Here is a 25,895-nt window from a genome sequence, read left to right as displayed (position 1 = left end):
ATATTATGTTATATTATATCACATATATATATATATATTATAATATTATGTTATATATTATATTATATATATTAAGTAAATATACATAATTCACTCGGCCATGTGGCCGAGTGAATTTGAAGTATATCACACGGCCTTTGAATGGCCGTGTGGTGTGGTGAAGGGAAGCACCACTTCACATTCATGTGAAGTGGTGCTTGTTCCAATTGGTGAAAAATTGTGTTTTTTCATCAAGGTTTTTCAACATCCATAAATAGGGATCCCCTTTCATTTGCATCTCACACCATTTTTTATTCTCTTCTCTCTTATTTAATTCTTTTGCAAATTTTTTAAGCTTTTAGCGCTTAAGATTCGAATTACAAGACATAAAATCTTGGTTCGAATTTTCTATGCTTTTTGCGGTTAGATTCGATCTTTAGAATTAAATTCGAGAGGTGTTTCAAATTTTAAGCAAAACACTTAGATTCAAATTTTACAAGACATAAAATCTTGAGTTTGGATTTTTAAGTTGAACGAGTAAAATTTGAATTCATAGCATTCTAAACATTTCAAAGTTCGTGTGACTTTAAAATTTGTAGTGCTACTATTTTAAAGTCGATAGTCATTGTATCTTCGGAAACGTTTGCCAATAGCCGTAAGCACCGGGACAGGGAAATAACGTTTTAAGAAAAAAGAGTCAAACTCTTGCCTCGACTAATTTTCCTATAGCCATTTTTGTTCACCCGCATATACTCAATATATCCAAAGATTATTAGTATTTTACCCAACATTACCTTACATACAGCACCGCTCGTACAACATATGCCAGAATGCTTTACATTCCACAATAATCGATGAAAAACAAACAGTATTTCATCAAGAAGGGGTGATGCGTGTAGGCGATAGATATGGCAATGGAACCCGATTGCGATATTCTGCAAGAGCCCATAATGGGTATATGTTCCTGTATGCTGCATAATGCAACATGCAGTTTTTCATGAAAACTCCGGTAATTTCCTGCCAATTACACATCAATATATCAATGTACATTATCATCATTTGTAACAGCAATACATAAACAACTTGATAGTCCAATCTACTATTTGAAGAAAGAGAGAATTGCAAGAATCTTGGCTAAACCTGTTGAGGAAAATCTCCACTTTCTAATTGGGAGTTTGTTAAAAGCTTCGCTGCCCTGTGAAGTGGTGTGGGGTCTCTCTCCCCCTGTAACGAATATCAGCATAGCTCTTTGGTTATAATTATTGGAATTAATAGTTTGTTAAAATGAAGTTAATTACCTGGCCAGAGTGGATCAGACCCATCATAGCCCATGCTGTCTGTACCAAATTCGAGCGATTCACTTCGAGTGGGACATATTCCTTTTAGTCGATGAGTCGAAGTTTTATTAGGAACAACAATGTCCCATCCCTGCCATTTAGCAGATTAAACTTGCGATATTAAAAATGTCTACCAAGTTACCTTTCTTGGGCAGGAAAGGTAGCTTTCTCCCCAGCCACCATCATCCCTCTGTGAGTTTAGAAGAAACTCAACTGCTTTTCGAATGGTGAGGCAATTCTCATAAGTTTTACCAGCTGCTGCAAGTCCTCCAAGCGCAAACCAAGTACCATATGTAAAGCAAACACCCCAGTTCCCATACCTACATGCAAGAGCATTGTCACTTATCATATACTGTTACAGGTCCAGGAGAGAGGCCGGTCGACATTGATGCCCAAAGTATATTAAAAGAAGAGTTAGTTACACAGCAAGCGGGAAGAGAATAAAGGAAACAAAAGGAAGCTAAGGGGCGATTATTTAGTATACAGTATTCAGAAAATAGTGTTACATTTGTGTGATAGCTTGGCCAGGGGGCAAGGGTTAGAGGGAGGTCTCTGCTTGTTGAGCACTGAAGTGTTATTTACAAATTTTTGTATTACATTTCTCAACATTAAATCAGTAGAAATAAATTTTCCTGCCTTGATTCTTGTGAAGAGAAAGTCAAGGGGTGGTCGTTATCATCATATATATATGTTTAAATTGGTCCTTAGTGTTGAGACGATCAGATATTTACCATGGACCATTTGGATGCTGAATATTCTCAAGGTATGCAACAGCCTTTGTAATAAAGTTTTCTATCTCTTTCTTTTGGTGCTCGGGATACAGCTTCTTAAACAAAACAAGAGCTTGGATTGCTGATCCTGTGCACTCCACGTACCTGTTTTATGCATCAAGGTTTGAATTTAGACCGTTAACTTTGTAGTAAATTTGAGTCATTAGATCCCAAACTCGTGAGGCGAAAAATAATCTTACTCATGTTCGACGACAATGTCAGCAAAAAATTCTGTAGGGTTGAGCAACTGGGAAGACAGAGAACTGTTAACTTCATTGTTCTATAACTAGCTCTTTAAAATAAGGATATTGAGAAAGAAACCACCTCCAACCAGTCTGAGGCACCTGCAGGCTCCCATGCAGATAAACCACCGTTTTTACTCTGCAAAGACAGCAATATGTTGACAGCATCGTACAGTCCCGCAGGTTCCATTTTCTCTCCAACAATTTCAGGAGGCAACATTGACAAGAGAAGGCAACACTAGAGATCAAAAAGCTTCGTAAGAACAAAACCTGAAGTAATTTTAAATATTTTTTTCTGACAATAATGAACCTTGACCATAAATATGGATGGATACCTTCAATCCTTCTGCGGTGCAATCAGATACCTGCCATCCATGATCTTGATCGGAAAAAGTCCATGATCCTTTAGAAATATGTCGATACATGCTTCTAAAATCACCAGAAGGATTGTCTTTGACCTGAGACCTTTTTATAAAGTCATGCCCTATCTTTAGAGTCTCTCTTATTTCGTCAGTGAGATTACTAGCCAGTAATGCTTGTATTGCAAAACCAGTATCCCACTCTTGGCTGCCAAAACTCTGCACCATAATTGTATAACAGATGATAGGTTTGTTATAAGAAAACGATAAACAGAATAATGAAAATGTGTCATGGATGTAATCCCAATCACATGCACACACCTGCATTTTCATGCCATCTTCAGCTACCCATAAATAGTCAGGAACTCTAGCGAGATGTTTCTTGAAATAGTCCCCTTCGGGATCCTCAGCCCAACAAGCCAGCATACAGAGCACCTTTTCGACACACCCAATCGTTATATATCTGCTATTTTCATCTTCATAGTGTATGTGCTCCATTGTAACTTTGAGAGCCTTCTCTCTCAACTTTTTGAAAGGCCAACAACTTAATAGAGGCTCTGTTAATACATAACAACTGTCCCAGATCAAATCTTGTATGAAAGGATGAGGATAATAGAGGTCCTCCTGCATTATCATGCAATCAATTTGATTCAACAATCTTGTCAAGCATACACGGTATATGGTACACGCTCAACTAAATTCTTGGAATGACCTTCGCACACCGGTGTCTAATAGCCCTCCAATTAATTTCATCATAAGGTTGATCGTATAGCTCTTCTCTAAGTTTCAAAATGAGAGGAGTAATTGGACCTACAAATCTCTTGCCATATAAATAGGACATGGGCATGTAAACCATTCGACAGTAGCACCACATTTTTGCTGCATTCGAGTAAAGAAAATGACAATCAGATATTCACATCCCAAAAAATATTCCTCTTCCACCACAATCAATAGCTACCCAGTTTTTTTGGTCCCAACATAGTCTCCCAGCATCATAAATGTTATATTCAACTAGAATACGACGTAATGCCAGTGGACTAAGTACCTGGATGCATAGGGAGAAAAGAGGGGAGAAGCCAAAACTCAGGGGGCATGGGGTTGCTTCCTGACCAGTCAAATACTCCAAGCATCTGAATCAAGAATAATACAAACCAAATTTCAGTATTCTATTAGCTTTCTTTAAAACATCGAACTAACCGCAACTAGTGTTCGATATTTGTTTCGATCCAATTATATACCGAAAGCCATGTTTTTCCCCACGAAGGTATAGCTGTGACAGTGCCATGCTCGAGTATCCATTTCCTGCCTCTAGCACACGAATTGTCCTCTCCTCCATCAGTTTCTTCTCCTAATATCCGCATACAAATGTAACTGAGTGCTGTGCAGAACATTGTGCTAAGGCCTTCAATGTGAAAACCCCACCCACCATCTTCATTCTGCCATAAAATTACACACAAGGAATTCAAAATCACTACCAAATCATCAATTTATCCAATAACACTTCCAAATCAGATATTGGACCTGGTGACAACATATGTAGCGAATTATTTCTTTACGGTATTCAGCTGGAAAAACAGCGTTGAGATGGCCAGTGATGTACATAACCATGACCTGCAGAGATACACACATAATTTCGCATCAATCGGAACTTGGGGAAATTCTTGATGGAGGAGTGAGTACTGTACTGACCAGAGGTGGAAGAAAGAACAATGGGCCGGCATTCTCCGCCGGCCAATGGCCATCGCTAGCTTGAAGCGCCGCGAAGAAGGTGATTGCTCGATGCAGTGTAGTGGTAACGGCTTCGTAGGTGATCTCTTCTGCATCGGCCACCTTCACTTGGGGAATTGTCTGCTTGAAATTCTTGTCGTGCAAAATCTGAAACAGACATCAATTCCCAGTCTCAATCACGGTTCGAGTCGACCGAACCGCGTAGATTTCGGTTTTCAATTGTTTGCGTTAAATTTCGAACCGAAATTTATTCGAATATTAAAAAGTTTGGATATAATAGCGATGAGTCACTTGAGTGGAAGTTCTTGTGAATATATATCAAATTCTGCCTCAAATTCTATAATTTTTAACTCAAGGCGAGATGCAAGATTGAGATAGTTTTTTTTTTTTAATGTTTTTATTATTTTTTTTGTTAATGGTTTAAAATTATAATTTGACATTTGTATTTTTTTAACAAATTTATCATATTCCACAATTACCCTCCGTTGTTCTTAAAAACGAAATGCAAATGTATCGATGTGATTTTGTGTGTAATTTGCATTTTTTTTATATGATTTTCATTTCCAACTTTTGTTTTTGTACATATTTTGTGTATTTCTACAAATTTTGTAATTTTGTAATTTTTATTAATATATAAATTTTCAAGCGTACATATTATAAAAAAGATAAATTAATTTTGATACAAAATATTTAAAAATGTAGCAATAACTATATTAATACATTGTTGTTGGTATGACTGTATGAGAACCAAAATTTATATAATTAAAAAGATCGATGTTATATAGATTAAAGATATTTTGTCGTTATTTTATTAAAAATTAAGCTTAGAAACAATTTTCTTTCCAAAAAATTTTAACTTATATTAACTTTTCTGTTTTATTTCAAAATGATCCCTACTTAGCCTCTACTCACTTTTTAAATAAGTTTAGTTTTTTTTAATTCTTTTTTTTTAATAAGTTTAGTTTTCGTAAGTGTTTTTATTATTATTTAAAAAAAAAAAAAAAAAAAAAAAACAGAAGCTGTTTTGGATTACTGTTTTTTGCGTGGTTTTGGCTTTGGTCTTGGTTCCAATTTATTATTATTATTTTTAAAAGTGGGAACGAAACTGAAAATTTTAACTTCTAAGTGAAGCTTCATCCTGTAACTGTTACAGCTGAAACACTTTATACATATTTTTCAGAATTCTCATTGAGAAGGAAATTAGTTCATATTTTAATTCTCTCTGAACCGACGGTTCAAGTTCTAGTCAAAGGTCGAAACCAAAATCATATATATATACTCTTTTTTTTGTTTCTCGGTTTTGAGAATCTCTGGTTTTGCTCTTGGTTACTGTTTGAATTGATTTGAACAAAAATTCATTTAATCTTTCTTATTTTAAAGAATGAGATAAAATTAAAAAGAGATCAAAAATATTTTCTCAGTTTGACAAAGCTTATAATTCATTCTTCCTCAAAATAAATAAACAAATTAAATAGAATAACTATAGATAAATGTTCGTTAAATTTACTTCTTGATATATTTTTCATCTGGAAATTTTTATTTTTAATTTTTTTTAGGGTTTCGAAATCAGATCCAAGCTAGAATATTGTTTAATTACTTCGGGTTTTTAAACTATTTTTCTAAATATATCTTCTGTATAAACAGCTTCATTATTTTATGAAAAATTAAAATATGATAAGATAAATTAAATTTCAAACATAACATTTGATCTGGACAAAACAATATTTCAAATTAAGTATATTTGATTTTCCCAATCATTTGTCAATTTTGTTAAACGAATCTTCAACTCGACTGCTCCCTTCCTTACATTTGTTTTAAAAATATATTATTTTTCACTAATAATATGAATCTAACTGTTCCGTGTTACCAATATAATCTTCTTTACTTGAAAACTTAATAATAATACATAGATATATACCTGATTCCGCCACAAGAGATCGCTGCTGGGCTTGACCTTGTGGCGGTTGTCCCAAAAGTGTTGCCGGAGTTCCTCGACCTCCGCCTGCTCCGCCGGCGTCCCGTGATGAGGATCGAATTCCCATACCTGCCGTCCCACATAATCGTTGGTGCTGTACAAATAAGGGCTACAGCTGCGATCCTCGTCGTCTCCTCTCCCAATCTTCAGCCTCCACATGATGATTATGAATTATGCATAGATAATATCATTTAGATCGATGTTTGAGCAAATTATCTCCCAACAATGAATATCTCAGTAGTGATGTAGTGTACATACGGGTCGAGTGGCTAAATGCAGACACGTACATACACACACGTCTTAGCATAATTTTTACGTGTAAAGATGCAACAAAATTATGACACATGAATGAAACCTTGAAAATATAAGTGTCGTGTATATTTTAATGGGATGGATGAGTTTTAACGTACGTAAGAGTTTTGGAAGTACGTACTTGTGTAGGCATGCGGCATTACATGGAGACACAGGAATTAAGGAGGTGCAGCAGTACTATATATATATATAGAGTTTTGTAATCTCGTATGTTAAGGTGCGAGGAAACCATGGGCACCAGCTGAGATGGCGCCGAGTTCCGATCCGTGACACAAAGCAAGCAAGAGGCCAAGAGGGAGTCGAAAGCCAACATATTTTTTTTGAGAGAATAGCATTTTGACCCCCTATGAAACTCATAAAAATCATAAAACCTTACGTGTAAATTTAATAGGCGAAACACATCCTCTGTTATTCAAAATGAAGCTCGAATGCCCCATCCGATTTTTTCAAAGTCTATAATTATTTAGAAATTAGGTAACTACTTTTTTACCCTCGTATTTTTAACAGACAACAACCACAAGAGGAACAAACACCTCCATCATTCCTCCTTTTCTCTACAAATCTCTCCCAATTCCCTCCCCCCCCCCCTCTCTTCCCCCTTGTGAAATCAAGCCAATTTTTAGGGCTAGGAAGGTGCAAAATCTGGAGGTTGAAGACGCGGATGAAGGAAATGAGAAATTTTAGAAAGAAGACGGCATCTTTTTTGTTAAAAAAAAGTAAAAATAAAATAATAGCAAAAGGAAAATGATGAAGAATACAGATTGCTACATATTATTTCAAAAATCAATGAAATGATATATATGAAAGATAATTTTTTTAAATGAGTTAATGAATGTTATTCTAAATATATTAAAATAATTTGAATTCATTTTTGTTTTAAATCGAAAATGCTAATTTTTTTCAGTCTATTTTGATCTTGCTAACTAAAATTTAACTCACTAAACTATTTTGTTTTTGGTAAAATTTTATTTCTGGAAAAATATTATTATGAATTTAATGATCAATATTTTTTTTCAAAAAAAATCAATATAGTTTATAAAAAAAATAAAATACAATTTAAATAATTTTAAAATAAATTTTCTTTTTTCTTTTTCATTGAATTAAAAGTTCTCATCATATATACATACATACATATATATATATATATATATATATATATATTAGTATACTAAAAAAGATATATTTTTAAAATAAAGGAGAGATAAAATAGCCTATGATTTAATATAGGGTTTAAGGGTATTTTCGGTACTTTGGGATTAAAATTCTTCAAAAAGCAAAAAATACTCACATTCACAACGCGTGAATATTACTTCCCGAATTTAAGGGTTATAGGCTTCGTTCTTAATAACAGAGGGTGTGTTTCGCCTATTAAATTTACACAGAGGGTTTTATAATTTTTTTTTTTAGTTTCACAGGGGTCAAAATGCTATTCTCCCTATTTTTTTTACTTAAAAAAACCCTAATTATTAATATATTATTTGTTTTCTCTTCAAAAAGTGTCACAAACCCTGTCTCGAACAACACCGTCGCTGGCAGCTGCCATTTAGAATTTCCTATCTTTATTAATTATCTTGTTATTTAAATATAATTCATTTACACTTTGTATAAATTTTATTATATTGCATGGTATATGCATATATTGCATGATTGTATATAATTATTTATTAAAAATAGTTAAAAAAAATGCAACCACCTAGACAAAAACATCATTTAATTTATGTATATATTGCATGATTATATGTAGTTATTTATAGCTAAGGTAATTGCAGACCATAAAATTTATTAGCTCGTGTATGTTTATAGCTCTGTATTCTAATTTCATTCAAATTATAATATATAACACAACTATGATCTTCAAATGTTTCGTAGTAGATATTAAGGTAATATTTGGGAGAGCTTCCAGGAAGCACTACTCAGCTTTTACTTCACAAAATTTTGAAATTTTGTGAAACTTTGTTAAAGAAAAAACCAAATGCTTTTTAAAAGCTCTCTCAACACGGCCTAAATGAAATCTGAAATAAAGTCATGGTATACATATGAATTTGAAAGTCTTCTAAAACCCAAATTCTCGTACGCCAATTACTTGTATTGTAGGATTTCTCAACACTACAAAACTGTCAGGCTCGGACCTGAGGGAAGCCCAAGAGGCCTCCGTCTCAGGCCCATGTAAATTCGGCGGCCCAAAAAAATTATACTAAGTATTAAGTATAGGTCCAAAAAATAGTTTTATTTTATTTGACTCTTAAGGAATCCAACTATATTAATTGGCCCAATAAGTTATTTTGGGCTTCTGCAATATTTAAGGCTTAAAAACGATATTAAGTGAAAAAAGAACTTAAATTTTATGCTATTTGAATATTTTACATACATTTTGAATATTATATGTGATTTGGAATTTATATTTTAGTTTATATTTTTAGGTGTTCGTTGTAGAAAAACATCTCATCAACTAAAAACAAACTACATTGTATTATTTGAGAGCCCATTTTCTAAAACTCGTCTCAGGCCTAAAAAATATCAAGTCCGATCCCGAAAATTGTTATTGAAGTCACATCCTCATTTATATTTGAGAGAAAACATTCACACACAACAAACTTTTATTTCGTTGGAGCAGAAAAAATGACGCAATGATAACAATATTCATCAAGTATAAAATGTCTGCTTTCAACAAGTTGCAGACGAACTACAACTGGACAAGCAAGAATGAGATGTGAATCACCAAGCTTATTGCGAACTCGAGAAACAACTCACTCTTGGACAATAGCAGATACAAAAAAATAATTTGTCAGACATATAAACTAATCATTTTTTGAATCATGTACACCATAAATTAGAATAACATGATATCACAACACTTGATAAAACCACCATACTAAAAAAATATCATTCATACCAAAAAGTCGCTGTTTGAATATTTTAACGTATATGAATAAAATTGCAAGGTGAAATTCAATAACACATAGTATTTGTCCCTTTAACTTACTACTATTGCAAAATCTCCTATATGAATCAACAATGCATAAGGCTGAGAATAAGCCACTTCATGGTACGAAGTGTGTGGCAATTGTTTAAGAGCTATCACCAAAACAAGTCATGGAAGCAATTGCATGCACAATGTCAACATGAAACTTAATATAATTCCTAGGTAAACCGAAAAAATAATTCCCATATACGTATTACTTAAAAAGCGATGGATAAATTTATTTTTAATGAATATTCATAGGCATCGTTTAACATTATCGATGCATGAGGATGACCTGATAGCGAAACTAACTATGTTGCTGAAATGTTTATTGGTTTCCATGTAAAGGAATTCATTGACCAAGTAACAAAAACTTCTCCACTTGCCAACAATAACAAACAATTCTGCAGATATAATCATCGTAATCAAAAGCCAAATGAATGTAATAACAGAAGGGCGAGCCCGACAAAGTATCTACAAGGTCTTGAAACATCCAAAATAAGGAAACAGAACCAAACATTGTCCATTCTGCTAAAGGCGTCGCAGAACTCAAAATAAGTATAGACGAGATTCAAAGAATAGAAGAAGAGAAAAACAAACACCATTGAAGGCGAATGAATAGAAACACAAGAGCCATGGATGACCCAAAAAGAAGATTTCATGAGCCAACCAAGAAAAACAAGATACCAAAGCCAATTAATTGAGATATCAGTATTCATTTGAACAAGCAAGAAACTACTAAGGTGGGGAAAAAAAAAGAAGACTAAAGGATGAACAAATCAAGATTAAACAGGAAAGCTTTATAATATTTCGAATCAATATTTTTGAATTTGGTACGTATGTGTCACATTAGGGTCAAAATTTAACCAAACTACCTATTTTACCCCTTAACACAAAATATATAAATTTATATTTTATAATTATTTATTGTGTTATAATTGAACGCATATTAGGGTTAAAATTTAACCAAACCACCTATTTTATATATGTGTGTGGGCGCGCACGACTGTGTATATATGTAAATGTATGTATATATTCAATCAAGATGATCTATAGTGAACACATCGAGCCTATTTGTATATGTTCAAAAAATGATTCTTCTGTTCTATGGGTCGAAGACTTGCAATACATCCTTCTTTTTACACCTCCAGCCGCCACAAGCAAAGCTTAAATATGCTTGTTCTGTTACACTAGCTTGGCAGATTGGTCGAACTCAAGGCCATGTCATTTCATATATATAGCCCTCAACGGCTCAGCTTGGAATGCTATGTGCTTGCTTCTCAGAGGAATAGATAGACACAACTGGAAGAAACTTGACCTATAATTCACAAACTACATAGAATGGTCTTTTGTTTTCTTTTAATATTGAAAATTCAATTGTCAATCAAAACTGAGCTCGATCGTTGCATAATTCTACCAAGGGGATTGGGATTCTGAACCCACCCAAAATAATTTGATTTGAAGTTTTAAGGTGGCAAGTAGATTTACATTCCTATGCTAAAGAGACCACTTGTGCTTCTTCTGACTCCGACTATTCCCTACTTAGAAGTCAGACGTTCGTGTGCCCAATCCTAGCATTCCAACAACTAAACATAAATATATGCATCAAATTTGCATGATGAATCTGTGTTTCATTCTCTGTAGATGGATAAAAGAGATACAGAAACCACTCACCTCAAAATGAGGTGTCACTCGATTTGAATGTGAACCTGCCTCCTTATGTACTACGAATATTTCGTGTGGAGGAAAAATCAAAACCATGCCTTGTTCATGGTTTTGCTTGTCTTTTCTTCTTACTGCAATGACAAGAACAAAGAAAATCATATCAGAACGGCTGGCACCTGGCATTCAATGAGATCCAAAGTAGTCAGGAAACAACAGTCCATTTCAGCCTCCCAAAAAGGATACCCTCAAAATAATAGTAATGGGTTACTAGATTTATAAAACACCAATGAAAAGAACCAGAACTTTTAAAAATTCGAATAAAATGTCTGATCAAACTCCATTAACAACGAAGATTAGCTAAATGTTCGAACAAAGGGTCAGATAATTGATGAGGTATCATCATCTTAAAAAAGTAATTTTCAATACACTATTTCCAAATAAGCATATCTTAATAACTAATGCATCAGTACATGTACACAACTAAAAAGGTGGAGTTAAATATTAGAAAGAATCAGAAAATTATTAGCTCGTTCAACAGTAAAACACTCAGGAGTCCTACTTTCGCATTCATGGCTCAATATGTCAACATAGTATCTGTGGTCTGCCTAAAACAGAAATTTCAGCTTGCCTTATTACCGTAACAAAGATAGTATCTTAGAAAGAAATTCTTAATTTAGCAGCAAAATCTTCAACAGATCCCAAAACAACAAATATTACAAAGTTTTAAATTCCATACAAAATCCCCCACACAAACCCAAAGGGGAATAAATAATCTGGGAGTTGAACAAAATTATAAAAGCATGATAATAAATAAAAAGCAAGTAGTTTTAAATCCATCGATATTGGCCAGCATTATTTCCCAGAGCCTATATATCACACCAAGATTATAAAAAAAATTAATTACATACACATAGAGGGAACAAAGCCATCTTCATGCAGCTTTCAGAAGCTTATATGTGATGGTTAGAAGACCTCTACAATAACATAGGATCAATATCACGACACATTCAGGGGAAGAAAAATTATAAACTATAACATTACCTCTTGGATGGATGGCTAATGCCAAAAACCCCCTTCATCAGTGCCTTAATATCCACAGAACGGTCCTTCATGATTTTGTCATGATAAATCTTACTGCCTATCTCTACGATCATTTCTTCTACTTCTTCCAACGTTTGATCTATATTCAGCCGCAATTGACCTTTTCTGACCACAGTTACACCGAAGCCATTCGCTTTGGCTTCGCGAATAGCATCCTGCAAAGAGTCAACAAACATCAAATTTGAATCTACGAGTCATCCTGGAATACGTTTGAAGGGAAATAGGAAAAGAAAAGACATCTTTGAGTAAAACATTTCATGTTTAAGTGGTAAGGTAGCACAGTATATAAATCACATCAACAGTAAAGAGTATGGAATATAATAAATAAATTTACGAATTTACTACCTTCGGCGGTCTATTGACAACAAATGCATTCCCATTGCCTAACATTTCCATGTGTGCCTGAATAATGTAGCAAAGATTCTTGCAGTCACCAACATCCTCAAAAGCAATCACATGATATTGCTTTGGATCCAATTCAAGATCAGCCCCCATCTCTAATGAATAGAAACCAACTTTCTGTTCCCCATTATCCATAGTGTACAATTCTATGCACTGAAAAGGCAAGATTTCAAAGAAAAAAGGGTAATCATCAATTATACAATGTAGAGAAAGATAAACGTGATGCAATAAAATTATTTTTTTCGCATTCATACAAAAATATACAATTTTTTCTCATTAAATGTAGATGACATAGTGTTGATGGGGCGACCGAACTGAGACTAAGATATATTTGTCACTTTCCATATCAGAATATTTGGATAACAAATATCGGATAACGTATGCCCACCAGTACAAAGGGAAGATCTAGCCACCACAAGTAATCCTCTTCTTTTTCCTCTGCATATTCACGATACTTGCTCACAACAGCTTGAGGTCCAAACAGTTCCATTTCTCTTTTAACCTTCTCGAGTTTTTGCTTAATCAATTTTTGTCCCTTCTCAGGAAGTTTGTCCATAAAATCAGCTGCTTCCTTTATTTCTTTCTCAGTGATCCATCTATCCAAATCCTTACCTATGTCTTTCATAACAGCTTTGACTTCCGGGTCTGTCTCTGTATTATAGGACTCCAAGAATCCTTCTGACCATTTCTTTGTATGCTGCCAATACTCTCGTCCAGATTTTTTGCCTGCCCTAACAGAACCATCACTACCTGCTATAACAGTCTTTGATGATGCTGCAATCTCGTTTTGAGGTCTTGAACTATGATTATTGTCAGAGGAAGAAGGTTCTTTTGGTTTATCAATGATATCTTTTCCAGTGTTCTTTGTGAGAAATGAATTTTTGAGACTTTCAGCAACAAGAGCCTTTCTTTGTTCTACAAAATTGTTCAGGAACTCGGGATTCTTTTCTGCGGGGGAGACTTTCCATCGAGGTATGATTTTCTCTGGTGGATCATACAAGCTAATTCCATCTGTGGAATTAATAAAGAGTGCACCATTTGTTTAACAGTTCAATGCATTACTAAGGTTGAAATTTTCTCTTAATAACTAAAAAAATCATGACTGGTAAAAAGAATTTCTAGTCTAAATAACTGTCTACCAGTGAAGGCAAATTACGAAATTAAGCAAAGAAAAATTATAAGCCACGTCACTACGGGTAGGGTTACATTTAAATGCATCTCTCAACTGACTCAGTAGTAAAATCGTAAGGGACATGATAAACAAACCAAATCGTACCTGCTCCATAGTCAAGGTTTTCAATGTTCTCATGGAAATATTCATGCACCTTCATCAGCTTCTCATTTTCAAGTTCGACTTTCTTTTCAAGGCCACTAAAAAATGCATATTTATCTTCATCATCCACAAGATGAAACGGATCTCTTCCGGACAGCTCATTATCTCGAACTTTAAATACAATCTCCCTGAGCCTCTCATCCTTCATCCATTCAAATTCTTGTTCATCGCCATTGGTTCTAAGTTCAGCCAAATCAGTACCTGAGTTCAACCCATTATTTGATCTCTCCCTTGCAGCCACATAGTTATCTCTGAAGCCAACTGCCATCCTTTTAACTAATGGATCAAGTTCATGGAAGTTTTTCTCTACCCAGTTTCCCTTAACGACCGATTGCTTTAGTTCCGTCGCTTTACCATCTTCTTTGCCCCCAATTGTAGTTCCAGGTATTGCTTGAGTGGAAACTTCTTTTGTTGACATTGAACTTCCACACCCAATTTCAGCTGTTGTAGAATGTGATGTGCTATTCAAAGAAGGAATTTTATTTTTGCAATCATTTGTCTGGCTCTTTTTATGATTAGATTCTCTCTCTTTGCCTATCGGGTCAATAGATACTTCAGCAACGTTGTTGTTGGCACCAACCTCATGACCTGAGGATGTTCTGGATTTATGGAAACCATCTAAGCTATCTGCATTTCTGTCTACTGTTTCAATACCCTTGTAATCTTCATGTGGATGCAAATAATCATGTCCAGGCGTTGAGGAGGAACAAACATATAATTCATCAGTTGAATTTAATGAAGTCTGAATCGTGTTACAAGATGAATTATCTACACTAGGCGTGGTTAAAACACTGTCAAACTCACTACTAGCTTCAGGTTCTCGGTTTATTTCCAGTTTGTGATGCTTATTTGAAAGGTATTCTCTGGCTTCGCTAACTGATTTTATGATCCTTAACTTAGTTCTTGAAGAACTTCCACGTGGCTGATCTGATTGATAGTCCGGATCATCAGTCGGCAGGTTCATGTCATTTACTCTCATGCGTTTAGCACCATTAGATTCCATTGTTACATAGAATTCATTAACAGGCACGATGTCATGTTTAGGAAGATTCATATTGCCAGTAGACAATGCATTTAAGGTTGGATCATTCTCATGGTCACCGGTACCAGTTAAAGAGTTTCCTTTCTCAATTTCTCGTGCTTGTCTCGCCATAGCCCTGATTTGCCGAATATCATCATCAAAATCCTTGGACCGATATCTAGAATACTCTGCTGATGTCGATTCATGATTCGATCCTTTTGACCTAATAATGCTATTAAGAAGCTCTTCCTTATCAAGCTGAGGCCTCTTAAAAGGTATGCTTCTAGGCTCTGTTGGATCCTGAATCACCTCTACACTACCCTTCATCATCTTCTCTTTCTCCTTTCTATCTTCCATCTTACTTCTAGACATATCTTTTTCCAACATCGTATGCTTCTCACTATCCTCACCAACACCAAAGAGGCCCTTAATTGCCCAAACCACAAATAAACCACACAATACTATGACTCCAGCTCTTGACATCCTCGGTACCAAACTTGGTTTCAACATCACACCCTTAATCGCCTCTGTAACACCTGATTTACTGTGAGGCAATACAAACTTGGCCACTGAACTATCTTTCATGACGATGTTACTTCCACTCTCCATCTCTTTAGCCAAGTCTTTTGCAAAAGAAATTTTATAATTAACTACAGCTAAATCTTCAGCTTCACCATCCTCGCGTAGAAGGGGATCAACCCCACTTCTTCTCATAATTTCATCCTCATTCACCAATACACGCTCAACCTTACCTTCAGAATCCTGAAAAACAGTAAATATATGTCCAGTCCCAATGCCCCAAAACTCAGAATCCTTTTTGTACTGCTCAACCCAACCCTCGAGTTCATTCAACAAGATAGGCACACCAAATTGCTTTTTCATTAATTTGGATTCTGGTACTTGAACATCACCAGAGGCGCTGCAATTGTCATCAAGACTGCTCTTTTCCTCAATATTACCCCTTTGTTCAGCAGAACTATCGGCATTATTTAACTTACAGTCATCATTTTCAGAGAATTCACGAACTGGGATTTGAAGGGGTCTCACCTGATGAAATTTCCGATGTTGAGTAAGTTTTTTCCTCAGATAGTTCCTTCGGTTCGTGGGTCTGCTAAAATGAGCTGAAATTTCGAGTCTATTTGAAAATACAGTGGTACGGGTCAAATAGATTGAAAGAGGGCGGTATAGATAGAGTTTTCTAGAGCTTGCTGATGGGTTTTTGAGAGAGAGAAATGGAGGTGTAGGGGACATGCGAGGAGTGAGAGATGAGACTGTGGAGTTGAGAAACTCCATGAGCGGTGGATTCTTTCACCGGTGACGCATAGGCCGAGACGGAGTGATCAGAGGGGCAGAGCTAAAACCCTTGGGTACCGTTTAGAAGATGTATTATTACGATATTACTAGCGTACTCTTCTTTTCATATTATTTATTTATAAATTAAACTCTTTTTTTCATATTATTTATTTATTTATTTATTATTTATCTCTAATCAATTAAATCATTAAACTTAAATTATTATATTATCCTTATAAATAATATTATTCATATTTTATTTATTATTAAAAAAACAAAATGATAATTTATCATTTTTATATAAAATTTAATCAATCAAATCAAATAAACTATAATATATTCATAAAATCAAATACTATATTAACTATTATTTTTTATTTATTTTTTATTACATTATATTACTTATTTATCTATTATTTATTTTATCACTCAAATCAAACGATACCAATAGTAACTAATTATATATTTTTTTTAAGTAAATGGACAAAAATATGCCTCTTTTATTTGACAAAAATGACCAAAAAAATTATTTTAGTAAATGCCTAACCCACTTATTCATCTTTATCTATATTTTACTTTGCTAAATTCTAAAAATTACTACATAATTGTTACTGTTGCATTTGTAAAGATGTAGGATAAAGTATTCTTAATATTAATTGTGATAAAAAAAAATTAAAGAAAAGCTTTTAAGAGTAACAAATTCGATTGAAAAATTTATGCAGTCTAGCTAATCATAATTCACTAGTTTTAGTAAACATTTGTTTCCAAATTGGAAACACTCGAGTTTCATATGTGATCATTTATGGGTAGATGAGATCTTAGCATATGGGTAATACTCAAATCATGCATTCAACGGTTTGTATTTTTACACATAGACGTAATTAATTATATATTGTTGACGTGGCAAATCATGAGACATTAGATCTATCATTGGGGTATTACCCATATGCTAAGTTGAAACTTACCTTATTTATGTAATGTTAGATTGACAGTTAATTTCACTAGTTAAGTTTCTATTGATGTGATAGTTTTTAAACATATAAATAAATTAACACATATGTCAATCAATGATTGATGTAATATAGAATGTTACGTCAATTTGAACATAAAATGATGTTTCATTAACATTTCAACAAGTCGTGAAATAATGAAAAGGGTGGAATTCAAAAAACACTTTATTAAATATGCTGAATCTTTGGCATTGTAATTATGGCCTTGGGGAATAGAGCATAAACCACACCATATTATAAAAAAAGCATTGTTCATATATAAGTAATAAGATGATTAATAATATAAATGGGGGGCAAGTCTAGGCTTGGCAATAGCAAACAATGGATAGGCCTTAGGCATGGTCATCCCATACACTTCAGTTGTATCAATATCTTCTTCAGCTGGACTCCAATCAAAGCAATGAAACAGCCGAGCCAAGGCCATCAACACCAACGTCACCCCGAGGGGGGCGCCGGGGCACTTCCGTTTACCCGCGCTGAACGGCAAGATCTTGAAATCGGCTCCATGGCTTATCTCCACTCGGCTCCCGTCTTGTGGCAAGTGCCTCTCCGGCCTAAACTCATCCACATTGTCCCAAATCTTGGAGTTCCTTCCCAGCGCGTGCGTGTTGATGAACACGCGCGTCCTTTCTGGGACGTGGTAGCCGTTGATCTCGGTGGCTCGGGTGGACTCGTGGGGGATGAGGAAGGGTCCGGCCGGGTGCATGCGAAAGGTCTCCCGCACGATGCAGCGCAGGTAATTGAGGTTGGTCAAGTCGGATTCGGTCACCATACGATCAGGTCCTACGACGTTGTCCAGCTCTTGTTGGAGTGTTTTGAGGACTCGAGGGTGCTTGATCACCTCTGCCATCGCCCATTCGTTTGTTACGGCGGATGTATCCGTGGCCGCGGCGATCATGTCCTGGATCAATGCTTTGATCTCTACATCAGCCATGTTTTGCTTACCATCTTCACCAGGCAGACCAAGCAAAACATCCACAAAGTCCATCTCGATGCCACACTCATCTGCATTATGTTTCCTATGCTCCTCTATGATTTTCGTATGAAAATCATCGACCCTTTTCTCCACTTCCCTCATTCGCTTCTCACATCCATACGGATCAATCCATCTCCAGAAGGGCAGATAATCACCCACATAAATCAGCCCCAAAAGCCGAAACAGCTCGTGTGTTATGTGCATAAACTCCGTTGCTTCTTCTTGCGCAGCGGACTCGGCACCAAAATACTGCTTCCCTAACAACATCCTGGTCACGTTGTTCATCGAAAACTCACCAAGAACTTGTCTCAGATTCACTACCTCTCCCCTTCGAGATGCCTCCCAGACATTCCTCACAAGGTGCTGTGCTTCATGGGCTCGTTGAGTCACAAAGGACTCGAGCCTCTTGGTTGTTAGTAGGTGCTCCATGCATATCCTACGCAACCGCTTCCATTTGGGGCCGATAGGAGCCAAAGCCACGTCTCCACAGCCGTAAGCCAGGTGCTCTGCGGCTAATGTACGTGGTCTGGAGGCGAACACATCGTCCTGTTGTCGAAGGATGTCGCGTATGATATCGGGATCATTGGTGGTGATGGCATCAACACTCCCCAGCCGAATGTAGACCAAAGGGCCATATTCGTCGCACAGTTTCGCCAAGTCCCTGTGAGGCATTGTGCTCAGCTGGAGAAGGTTGCCTACAATGGGCCATCTTGGAGGACCTGGTGGAAGTACCACCAGTTTTTCGCCATGCCGGGATTTCTTCTTGAACCATAAATTGATGGTGAAGACGGGGACTATAATCACAGAAACAAGAATCAGTGAAAATGTTGTAAAATCTATCATATCGTTCTTGAAGTCAGCTAGATTAACCAATTAAGAAGGTTAATTTTGTTGATAAAATGAAGTTTTATACTAAAATACGACACAAACTTATATATGGAAATAGTTACAGCGATTTATTAGAAGTTGATTAAAGAAAGGGTAGGTGCATCATCATCTTGACGCCTCATTCCTCAATCTTTGAGGTTGCGTATATATTATTATGCATACATATAATCATCTCATTTTGTTTATAGAATGCACAGATTAAAATAATGTTATATTTAAATAAATATTAGATTCATTTTGTTTAAACAATTATTTACCGACGTTTTCAGTCCCCCCCAAACTCCTCTCCCAAAAGAAAAAAAAAAACAAAAAAAACAAAAACAAAAGAAGAAGAAGGTTTTTTTGTAATCCAAGATGCTACATGGAAATAAGTAGAAGAAACTGAACATATATTTAGATTAATCTTTCTGGAAACAGCTATAATTAACATTCTTACACCAACAGAAGCTAACTTCAGTTAGTTGTGTAAGAATATTTCCCATTTATAGATTTGAACATTAAAGTCAGGATTTTCAGCAAGTAGATGTCTAAGTTTCACAGCAGAGTCAACACTTTTAGCCAGCAATAATGCAAATCCCCCACCACCAGCACCCACGAGCTTGTAACCACGGCAATATGAATCTGAGAAGGCAAAGAGTTTGTCAACAAATTCGTTGCTGCAGTATGGATCAAGTTCTTGATGCAACCTCCAAGCTTCCAGCATCACATTCCCGACCTCATCGATGTTGCAATTCATTAAAGCCTCCCTCCCAATCTTTGCCAATTCAATTAGGCGTTTGATGCTGGACGCAAGTAGGTTATCTCGTCGCAAGTACCGAATCACCACCTTTTGTAGGACTTGGTGAGCAACTCGGACCTGCACAGCACAAAAACACATTTTAAACATTTATATAATTATCTGGTAAGAAGAAGACATCAGAAAGAGTTCTTACTTGACCGGTAAACACAACAAGAAGTCGTTGCTGCAACTCTTCAATCAATCGAGATGAAGCTAATAGAGGAGTGACCTGGAGGCGCAATGGGATACCAGGAAAACTTGCAGTGAACTTAATGCCAGGATATAGTCCACCAATCTGATCTTGCCACCCACCTCCAGTGCCCATCAGCTGTTCTGAGACTAATACAAGACGGGTGACGTTTTCATTACTATCATCACCATTAGTTATTTGCAAAAGACCTTTCACAACAGCTGCTGATAAAATGCTGGAAGTTCCCAGACCACTACCACGAGGGACATTGGCCCATGTCTTTATCAGCAAGCCTATGGACTGAAGGGTCCCTTCATTGAGAATTCCAGTAACAAGCAATGCAGATTTGACCAGTCGAAATGGATCATTGATATCAAATGGAGTTGCAATGGAGGAAACTTTGCTGATACGTAACTCATTTCCTACATCATCACTGATCCAGAGCCCAGTAATTTCTGTCGTTTCTATTATTGTGCCAACAGGAAGAGAGCCTTCCAATGTTATTGCCATGTTCAACACACACCCAGAGCGCTCCAAACTCCACGGGGGAGTATCACTCCACCCACCAGAAAAATCTACTCGCACTGGTAACTCTACCTTGACCTTCCTACACTGAAAAGATTGATCTAAGGTATTACTAGAACTGCTAGTGTCATGAACTATTGAATGAGACCAACTTGAGGACCTCGAGAGATTTTCTGAAAGGAAAACACATGGATATTAAACCATTGATGAGCAGATTTCGAAAACAGTCTGATCTCTGAGCTCATTCATAAATTTAAGTTGATCTGACAAGTCTATATCAAGTTTTGCATCGCCAAGGTAAGAGAATACAATTGTAAAAATGTTACCTCTAAAACCATATCTCACGGCTGAAGCAGTTTCATCAGCAACTGCTGCCCATACCTTTTGTTCCATTTTTGAAGCCATCACATCATCATTGCATGCTCGCAGAAGATCAAGGTGCACTTGGTGGGTCCTGCTTTTCGGAAGAATATGTGGATTTTTAAGTTGAAGTTTATGGCAAGCGGACAAAATATTTTTACATAGTTCAACCCCAGTGGCATCTTCCTGTAGAATTTCTCGACACAACTGAGATAAATTACGCCCAAGCAAACCAAATTTAAGGCAAGCCATAACAATTTCTGATGCAATAACAGCTTGATGATTAGTGGAGTTCAACCACATTTTTGAGAAATCAATTGATCTATGCAACTCCTCAAGAGTGATCCGATCAGATCTTTTCCATAAATATAGGAAGGACCCGTCATCTTTGTCGCTCAATCCCATGAGCCATGTGGCCAATAGAAGCATCTCAGAGTATGAAAGAAGAGGGAATATTTTGGCATTCCACAAGAACTTGCCATTACTCTCGTTTTTTCCCCATAGATCAGCATCCTGGATTCCCAAATCATCTAAGACCTTATTCCATGGTTTCCCACAAAAGGTACCGTCCTTCAAAAATGAACTTTTTGGATTGTCGTGAAGACCACAGTATACTAGGACCCTCTCTACACGTCCCACTAGAGGAACCTCCCACAGGCAATGGCGATCTGGTAGACTGAACCTGAAGGAATTCCCAGCCATCGCTTGTGTGGGCACATTTACACTGACAACTATTGACTGAGAACCAATCTGAATCCCAGTAGAAATTGAGGAATCATAAACAAGAGAATCCTCTCCGATAGATACACCAGGTGCTATTTTGCTAGAAACAATTATAGACGAGGCAGCAACATCAGATTCAGTGGTTGCTGGGATAGAGCACAGATGCCTTCTACCAACAAGCCCAGATCCAGCACCACTAAGGTGATCCAGAACTTCACTTGAGGTTCCGAAGTGCAAGAACAGGAGGTCAACTGTGCAAAGTATAAAGCAAGAATGAAATAGATTTCGAAGAGAAAACAATCAAATACACTTCTCTACTGCTAAATCTGAAAATTCCATAAGAAAACTGAAAATTCTAAAAGCTAATATAATAGTTGATCTGGTATTACTATGAATTGTCTGGAACAAAAAATCTAAGCATGAACTAACATAATAATATAAACTTAAGATCCCAAGACATACAAGCACAATAGGTGAACATCTGTTGTTTTCCCAATCTTGTGACAAGTTCTTCACCCAGTGGGCGTTGCTTCAACCATTCATGCTTAGCAGGCACCCATGCTGCTACTAGATCTTCATATAAGCTCATCTGCAAAGGATAGTAGACAATCGCCACAAAGATATACAGAATCTGAAGATCTGCAATCCTCAAAACATCACTACAAGAAAACTTAGAAATGCAGAAATTCAATTAAAACGATAAGCAGACAATCAAGGTAGAATGAACTAACCTCCTGCTTGCTCTGTAAAAGATTTGATACCATTGACAGGCAGGAACAGGCAAGTGTCACAAGATCCACCCACGCTTTACCTCTGACTGCTATGATTCCGGTATCAAGTAACGTTCTGCCATCAGATAGCATCGCTTGGTTCTCTACAAGCTCCTCAATGGTAGGCTTTTGAAGTAGATTCTTGACTAAAGCAATTGAACTATTGTCATTTGGTGATTTAGAAGCCACAATAACACCATGGTTGGAAGCAATATCAAGAGTTATAGGAACAGTGACAATAGAGGCTGTATCCTCGGGAAGAACAATGCTGAAAGCATCAAAGCAAGGAAGAACATCCCCAGTCATTACGAACATCCCTCCTGCCAAAGAAGAGTTTCAACTTTCATTTAGAAGCAAAGCCACGATAGCAAATAGAACAGTGAGCAATTCTGGGGCAGAACATTACCAAACAATAGGTGATGTTATAACATAGAATGAAAGCAATCTTGATTCCTGACAAGTTTTATTACAGCTAACAGGCAGGACAAGTCACCTTCATTCTGGAAAGCTTGTCTTGCACAAGAAGCAATCGCAAGTATATGATCAAAAAGCAAGGGAACTGGGCCATCAGCGTCATCTTCTGCTAGGTATGGGAGTGGAAGAAAAACTTTTCCCATTGGATTAGCCCATGGAACCCTTTTAGAGTCTCCTCCAGCGTGAAGCAACAAGATATGCTTTTTGCTGATTAACTCAACAAGCTGTAGGAGGGGAATTTCATTATTTGAACTCTCATTGGATGCGGAAGAAACAGAGTTGCAGTTGCTTGGACCTGATAACTGTTGATGAAAAATGATATTTGAGATCAATTAGCAGCCATAAACTAATAAACTTCTGATTAACATAACTCAATTGAGTAGCACCAAGCCTATGTGGCCTTGATCCAACATTCCAACTGAAGGAACAGGTGAGACAATACCTACTGTGCCATTTGGCTTATCGGATGGGATAAAAGTGATGGATGTTTACTCGATATGATAAGAAATTGAAAATTAGAGATGAGTAACATAGAGAGAGAAGAAAGTATATGTTGTTTGGTATGCTTTTGATTTGTAGGATTATTTTTGTTTACTTTTAACATAGAGGATGAGAAGAGTTGTCGCCCAAGGTTCCGCTAGGATGTGCTATGCCATACAAACACTAACTTATTGTGGGCCATATTATGAATTTGGGCTAACCAAAAATGAGACAACCATTGGATCCCTCCTTCATTCATAGCACCAACAACATCTAACATTGGATCCCTCCATCCATAGCCCAAATGACATCTGTGTACATAAATTCTGTGGTGAATGCTTGCAAATATATCGTTAGTTCAGTTTAGTAAGATTCAATTCATAGAGATCCCACAATTTGCAACTTCTAGCTCGATGCTGCCGATAAATAAATCTAAGCAGTTGTAACTGAGTTAAAAGCACAAGCATTAATGCATGATTAGTAATGAACACACAAGAAAAGTGCCAACACATGTAAACTGAGAAAAGCACATGCATTTCGAGCAGCAACAAACTCGCAAACTTAGCACAAGGCCACCGGCTCATCATGTCAACCAATTTTACAGCAATATTATATTATGTCCATCAATTTCCGTGAAAAAAAAAATTACAGCACTATTATGCCAAATTTATCACATTCGCCACATTTGTTGAACACTTTCAATACAGCAAGTGAGCAACGCAAACATTTTAGTGTGACGGAAAGCAGGTAGATGACCAACAACCATCAAGTAAATTACAGTTAAATATCATTTACATTTCAAAAATAATTTATTTAAGAGTGGTTTATGATAGCGAACAATACATACATGGTTTGCGAGGGCGAGAATGGAGTTAAGAGTGGCAGCGCCGGAGCCAATGCGCTGGCCAAGGGGGTCAGGAACCGCCAGGGTGAGCGTAGATGGGGCGATGCGGCCGACTCGTTTAGCGCGGGCGAGTTGCCAGTTGAAGAGCTCAGCCTGCTCGGGGCTAGAGGCCGTCAAAATGATAATGTCCCACGTCGGAACTCGGGTTGGGTCTCGCACCGACAGCCTCAAATGGTACCAGGCCCGCCGCAGAGTCGCCGCGAGGTTGGCCTTTGATCGACTTTCCATTGGCAGAGTCAGCAGCTTCGATTTTGTTGAGTTTATCGGAGTATTATCTTATGATGATGGGAGATGATTGGGGGATGAGAACGACGTCGTTTGCTCTCTTATCGGGCTTCGACAACTACACCGGCGAGATCTTGTCTTTAATTTAAACCCACCCGACGACACGGGCCAAACTGGTTCACATGTAGGTATGAGATGGATCTCGGGTTTTGCCAAATCTGTTCGGATCCGCTCCGTCAAAATATACATACATACATATATATATATATATATATATGTCCCGATCAATGATGTTCAACTCGTCTTCGACTACTAAAACTCGGTATCGTGTTTTAGTTATATGAAAAAAAAAAACAACTAAAACCCGGTATCGGGGACGAGATGAGGAAATATTGTTGGGCAACTGAAATATAAATATATATATTTATGTACACTATTAGTGATATAATTATTATTTTCTCTTATATTAAATACTTAGGCTCCGTTTGGTAGGATTATTATTAATCAATGTATAGTTTATCTTATCTAATCTTACGTTCTTCTCGCCATATTATTTATTTTTCTATTAATTATTTATTTTACATCAATCAAATCATTAATTATTTATCTTACATCAATCAAATCATCGAATTTAAATTACTATATTACCCCTTATAAATAATATTATTCATATTTTATTTATTATTAAAATGACAACATGGTAAATTTGTATTTTTATATAAAATTCAACCAATCAAATCAAATAAACTATAATCTATCAATCAAATCAATTACTATATGGGTGAATTAGAAAAAAAATCTCTAAACATAAACAAGTTTCAGCATTCAGTCCCTCCAACAGCTAAGTATTATTTGCACTCCCTGACAAGCTACTTTATTTGTTTTTCACTCCCTACAAAGCCCAATTTACATATTTACCCTTTATATATATAGATACATATACTATTATTTTCATCGGCTTTGAAATTTCTCTTTTCTGAACCTCACCTCCAATCTAAAGCCCTCACCACCCATTCAACGGCAGAAAACTCACGGCCTCAACCAACGAAACCCATCAACCGACGAAACTCACCTACAAAGAGACTGAAGCAAGCAATGAGTCACCTTCTCCGT

The 25,895-nt window shown here is 36.3% G+C and overlaps 3 protein-coding genes across 9 annotated transcripts; all 3 read right to left on the bottom strand.

Moving 5' to 3' along the window:
- Window positions 1–694: 694 nt before the first annotated feature.
- LOC140882115 (beta-amyrin synthase 2-like) lies at window positions 695–16,560 on the bottom strand. 7 transcript variants are annotated; one of them, XM_073287886.1, is made up of 17 exons: window positions 12,371–12,511; window positions 11,339–11,460; window positions 6,334–6,534; window positions 4,377–4,562; window positions 4,209–4,298; window positions 3,926–4,123; window positions 3,733–3,817; window positions 3,400–3,566; window positions 3,009–3,311; window positions 2,664–2,906; window positions 2,411–2,566; window positions 2,287–2,333; window positions 2,048–2,191; window positions 1,459–1,636; window positions 1,278–1,358; window positions 1,120–1,203; window positions 695–996 (listed from the first exon to the last, which is right to left on the bottom strand). In XM_073287886.1, exons 2-17 carry the CDS (start codon window positions 11,423–11,425, stop codon window positions 856–858), a joined length of 2,391 nt encoding a protein of 796 aa, XP_073143987.1. In that variant the 5' UTR covers window positions 11,426–11,460; window positions 12,371–12,511; the 3' UTR covers window positions 695–855. The 7 variants fall into 7 exon arrangements, 3 of the variants coding, with proteins under 3 accessions (XP_073143987.1, XP_073143986.1, XP_073143985.1); XR_012150135.1 differs by lacking the exons at window positions 695–996; window positions 1,120–1,203; window positions 1,278–1,358; ... (9 more) ...; window positions 4,209–4,298; window positions 4,377–4,562 and adding exons at window positions 12,776–12,985; window positions 13,221–13,843; window positions 14,109–16,560 and having other exon boundaries at window positions 6,406–6,541; window positions 12,371–12,585; XR_012150137.1 differs by lacking the exons at window positions 695–996; window positions 1,120–1,203; window positions 1,278–1,358; ... (9 more) ...; window positions 4,209–4,298; window positions 4,377–4,562 and adding exons at window positions 12,776–12,985; window positions 13,221–13,843; window positions 14,109–16,560 and having other exon boundaries at window positions 6,425–6,534; window positions 12,371–12,585.
- A 1,203-nt stretch (window positions 16,561–17,763) lies between these two features.
- On the bottom strand, window positions 17,764–19,308 carry LOC140877208 (cytochrome P450 703A2). The gene has a single exon (XM_073280739.1). The coding sequence runs from the start codon at window positions 19,306–19,308 to the stop codon at window positions 17,764–17,766; it is 1,545 nt and encodes a 514-aa protein (XP_073136840.1).
- Window positions 19,309–19,721: 413 nt separating this feature from the next.
- On the bottom strand, window positions 19,722–24,958 carry LOC140879912 (bifunctional fucokinase/GDP-fucose pyrophosphorylase). Its single transcript, XM_073283875.1, has 7 exons — window positions 24,501–24,958; window positions 23,193–23,475; window positions 22,661–23,019; window positions 22,392–22,518; window positions 21,173–22,180; window positions 20,286–21,019; window positions 19,722–20,209 (listed from the first exon to the last, which is right to left on the bottom strand). Exons 1-7 carry the CDS (start codon window positions 24,783–24,785, stop codon window positions 19,811–19,813), a joined length of 3,195 nt encoding a protein of 1,064 aa, XP_073139976.1. The 5' UTR covers window positions 24,786–24,958; the 3' UTR covers window positions 19,722–19,810.
- Between the last annotated feature and the right edge of the window lie 937 nt (window positions 24,959–25,895).

This window comes from Henckelia pumila, chromosome 2 (genome assembly GCF_033568475.1).
Source record: "Henckelia pumila isolate YLH828 chromosome 2, ASM3356847v2, whole genome shotgun sequence".
In the NCBI taxonomy this organism is placed as follows: Eukaryota; Viridiplantae; Streptophyta; class Magnoliopsida; order Lamiales; family Gesneriaceae; genus Henckelia; species Henckelia pumila.
This window is presented reverse-complemented; position numbering and strand designations above follow the sequence as displayed.

What these genes read in the sequence shown, in the direction of transcription:
- LOC140882115 (XM_073287884.1), bottom strand. Translation starts at nt 16,479, where the DNA reads ATGGAGTTTCTCAACTCCACAGTCTCATCTCTCACTCCTCGCATGTCC. An exon ending in AAACCTTGACTATGGAGCAG is followed by an intron (nt 13,844 to 14,108) that starts GTACGATTTGGT and finishes TTAATTCCACAG; the next exon opens with ATGGAATTAGCTTGTATGAT. An exon ending in ATTAGCCATCCATCCAAGAG is followed by an intron (nt 11,461 to 12,370) that starts GTAATGTTATAG and finishes TTGTCATTGCAG; the next exon opens with TAAGAAGAAAAGACAAGCAA.
- LOC140877208 (XM_073280739.1), bottom strand. Translation starts at nt 19,308, where the DNA reads ATGATAGATTTTACAACATTTTCACTGATTCTTGTTTCTGTGATTATA.
- LOC140879912 (XM_073283875.1), bottom strand. Translation starts at nt 24,785, where the DNA reads ATGGAAAGTCGATCAAAGGCCAACCTCGCGGCGACTCTGCGGCGGGCC. An exon ending in TTCTCGCCCTCGCAAACCAT is followed by an intron (nt 23,476 to 24,500) that starts GTATGTATTGTT and finishes TTTCATCAACAG; the next exon opens with TTATCAGGTCCAAGCAACTG. An exon ending in GATGTTCACCTATTGTGCTT is followed by an intron (nt 22,181 to 22,391) that starts GTATGTCTTGGG and finishes TACTTTGCACAG; the next exon opens with TTGACCTCCTGTTCTTGCAC.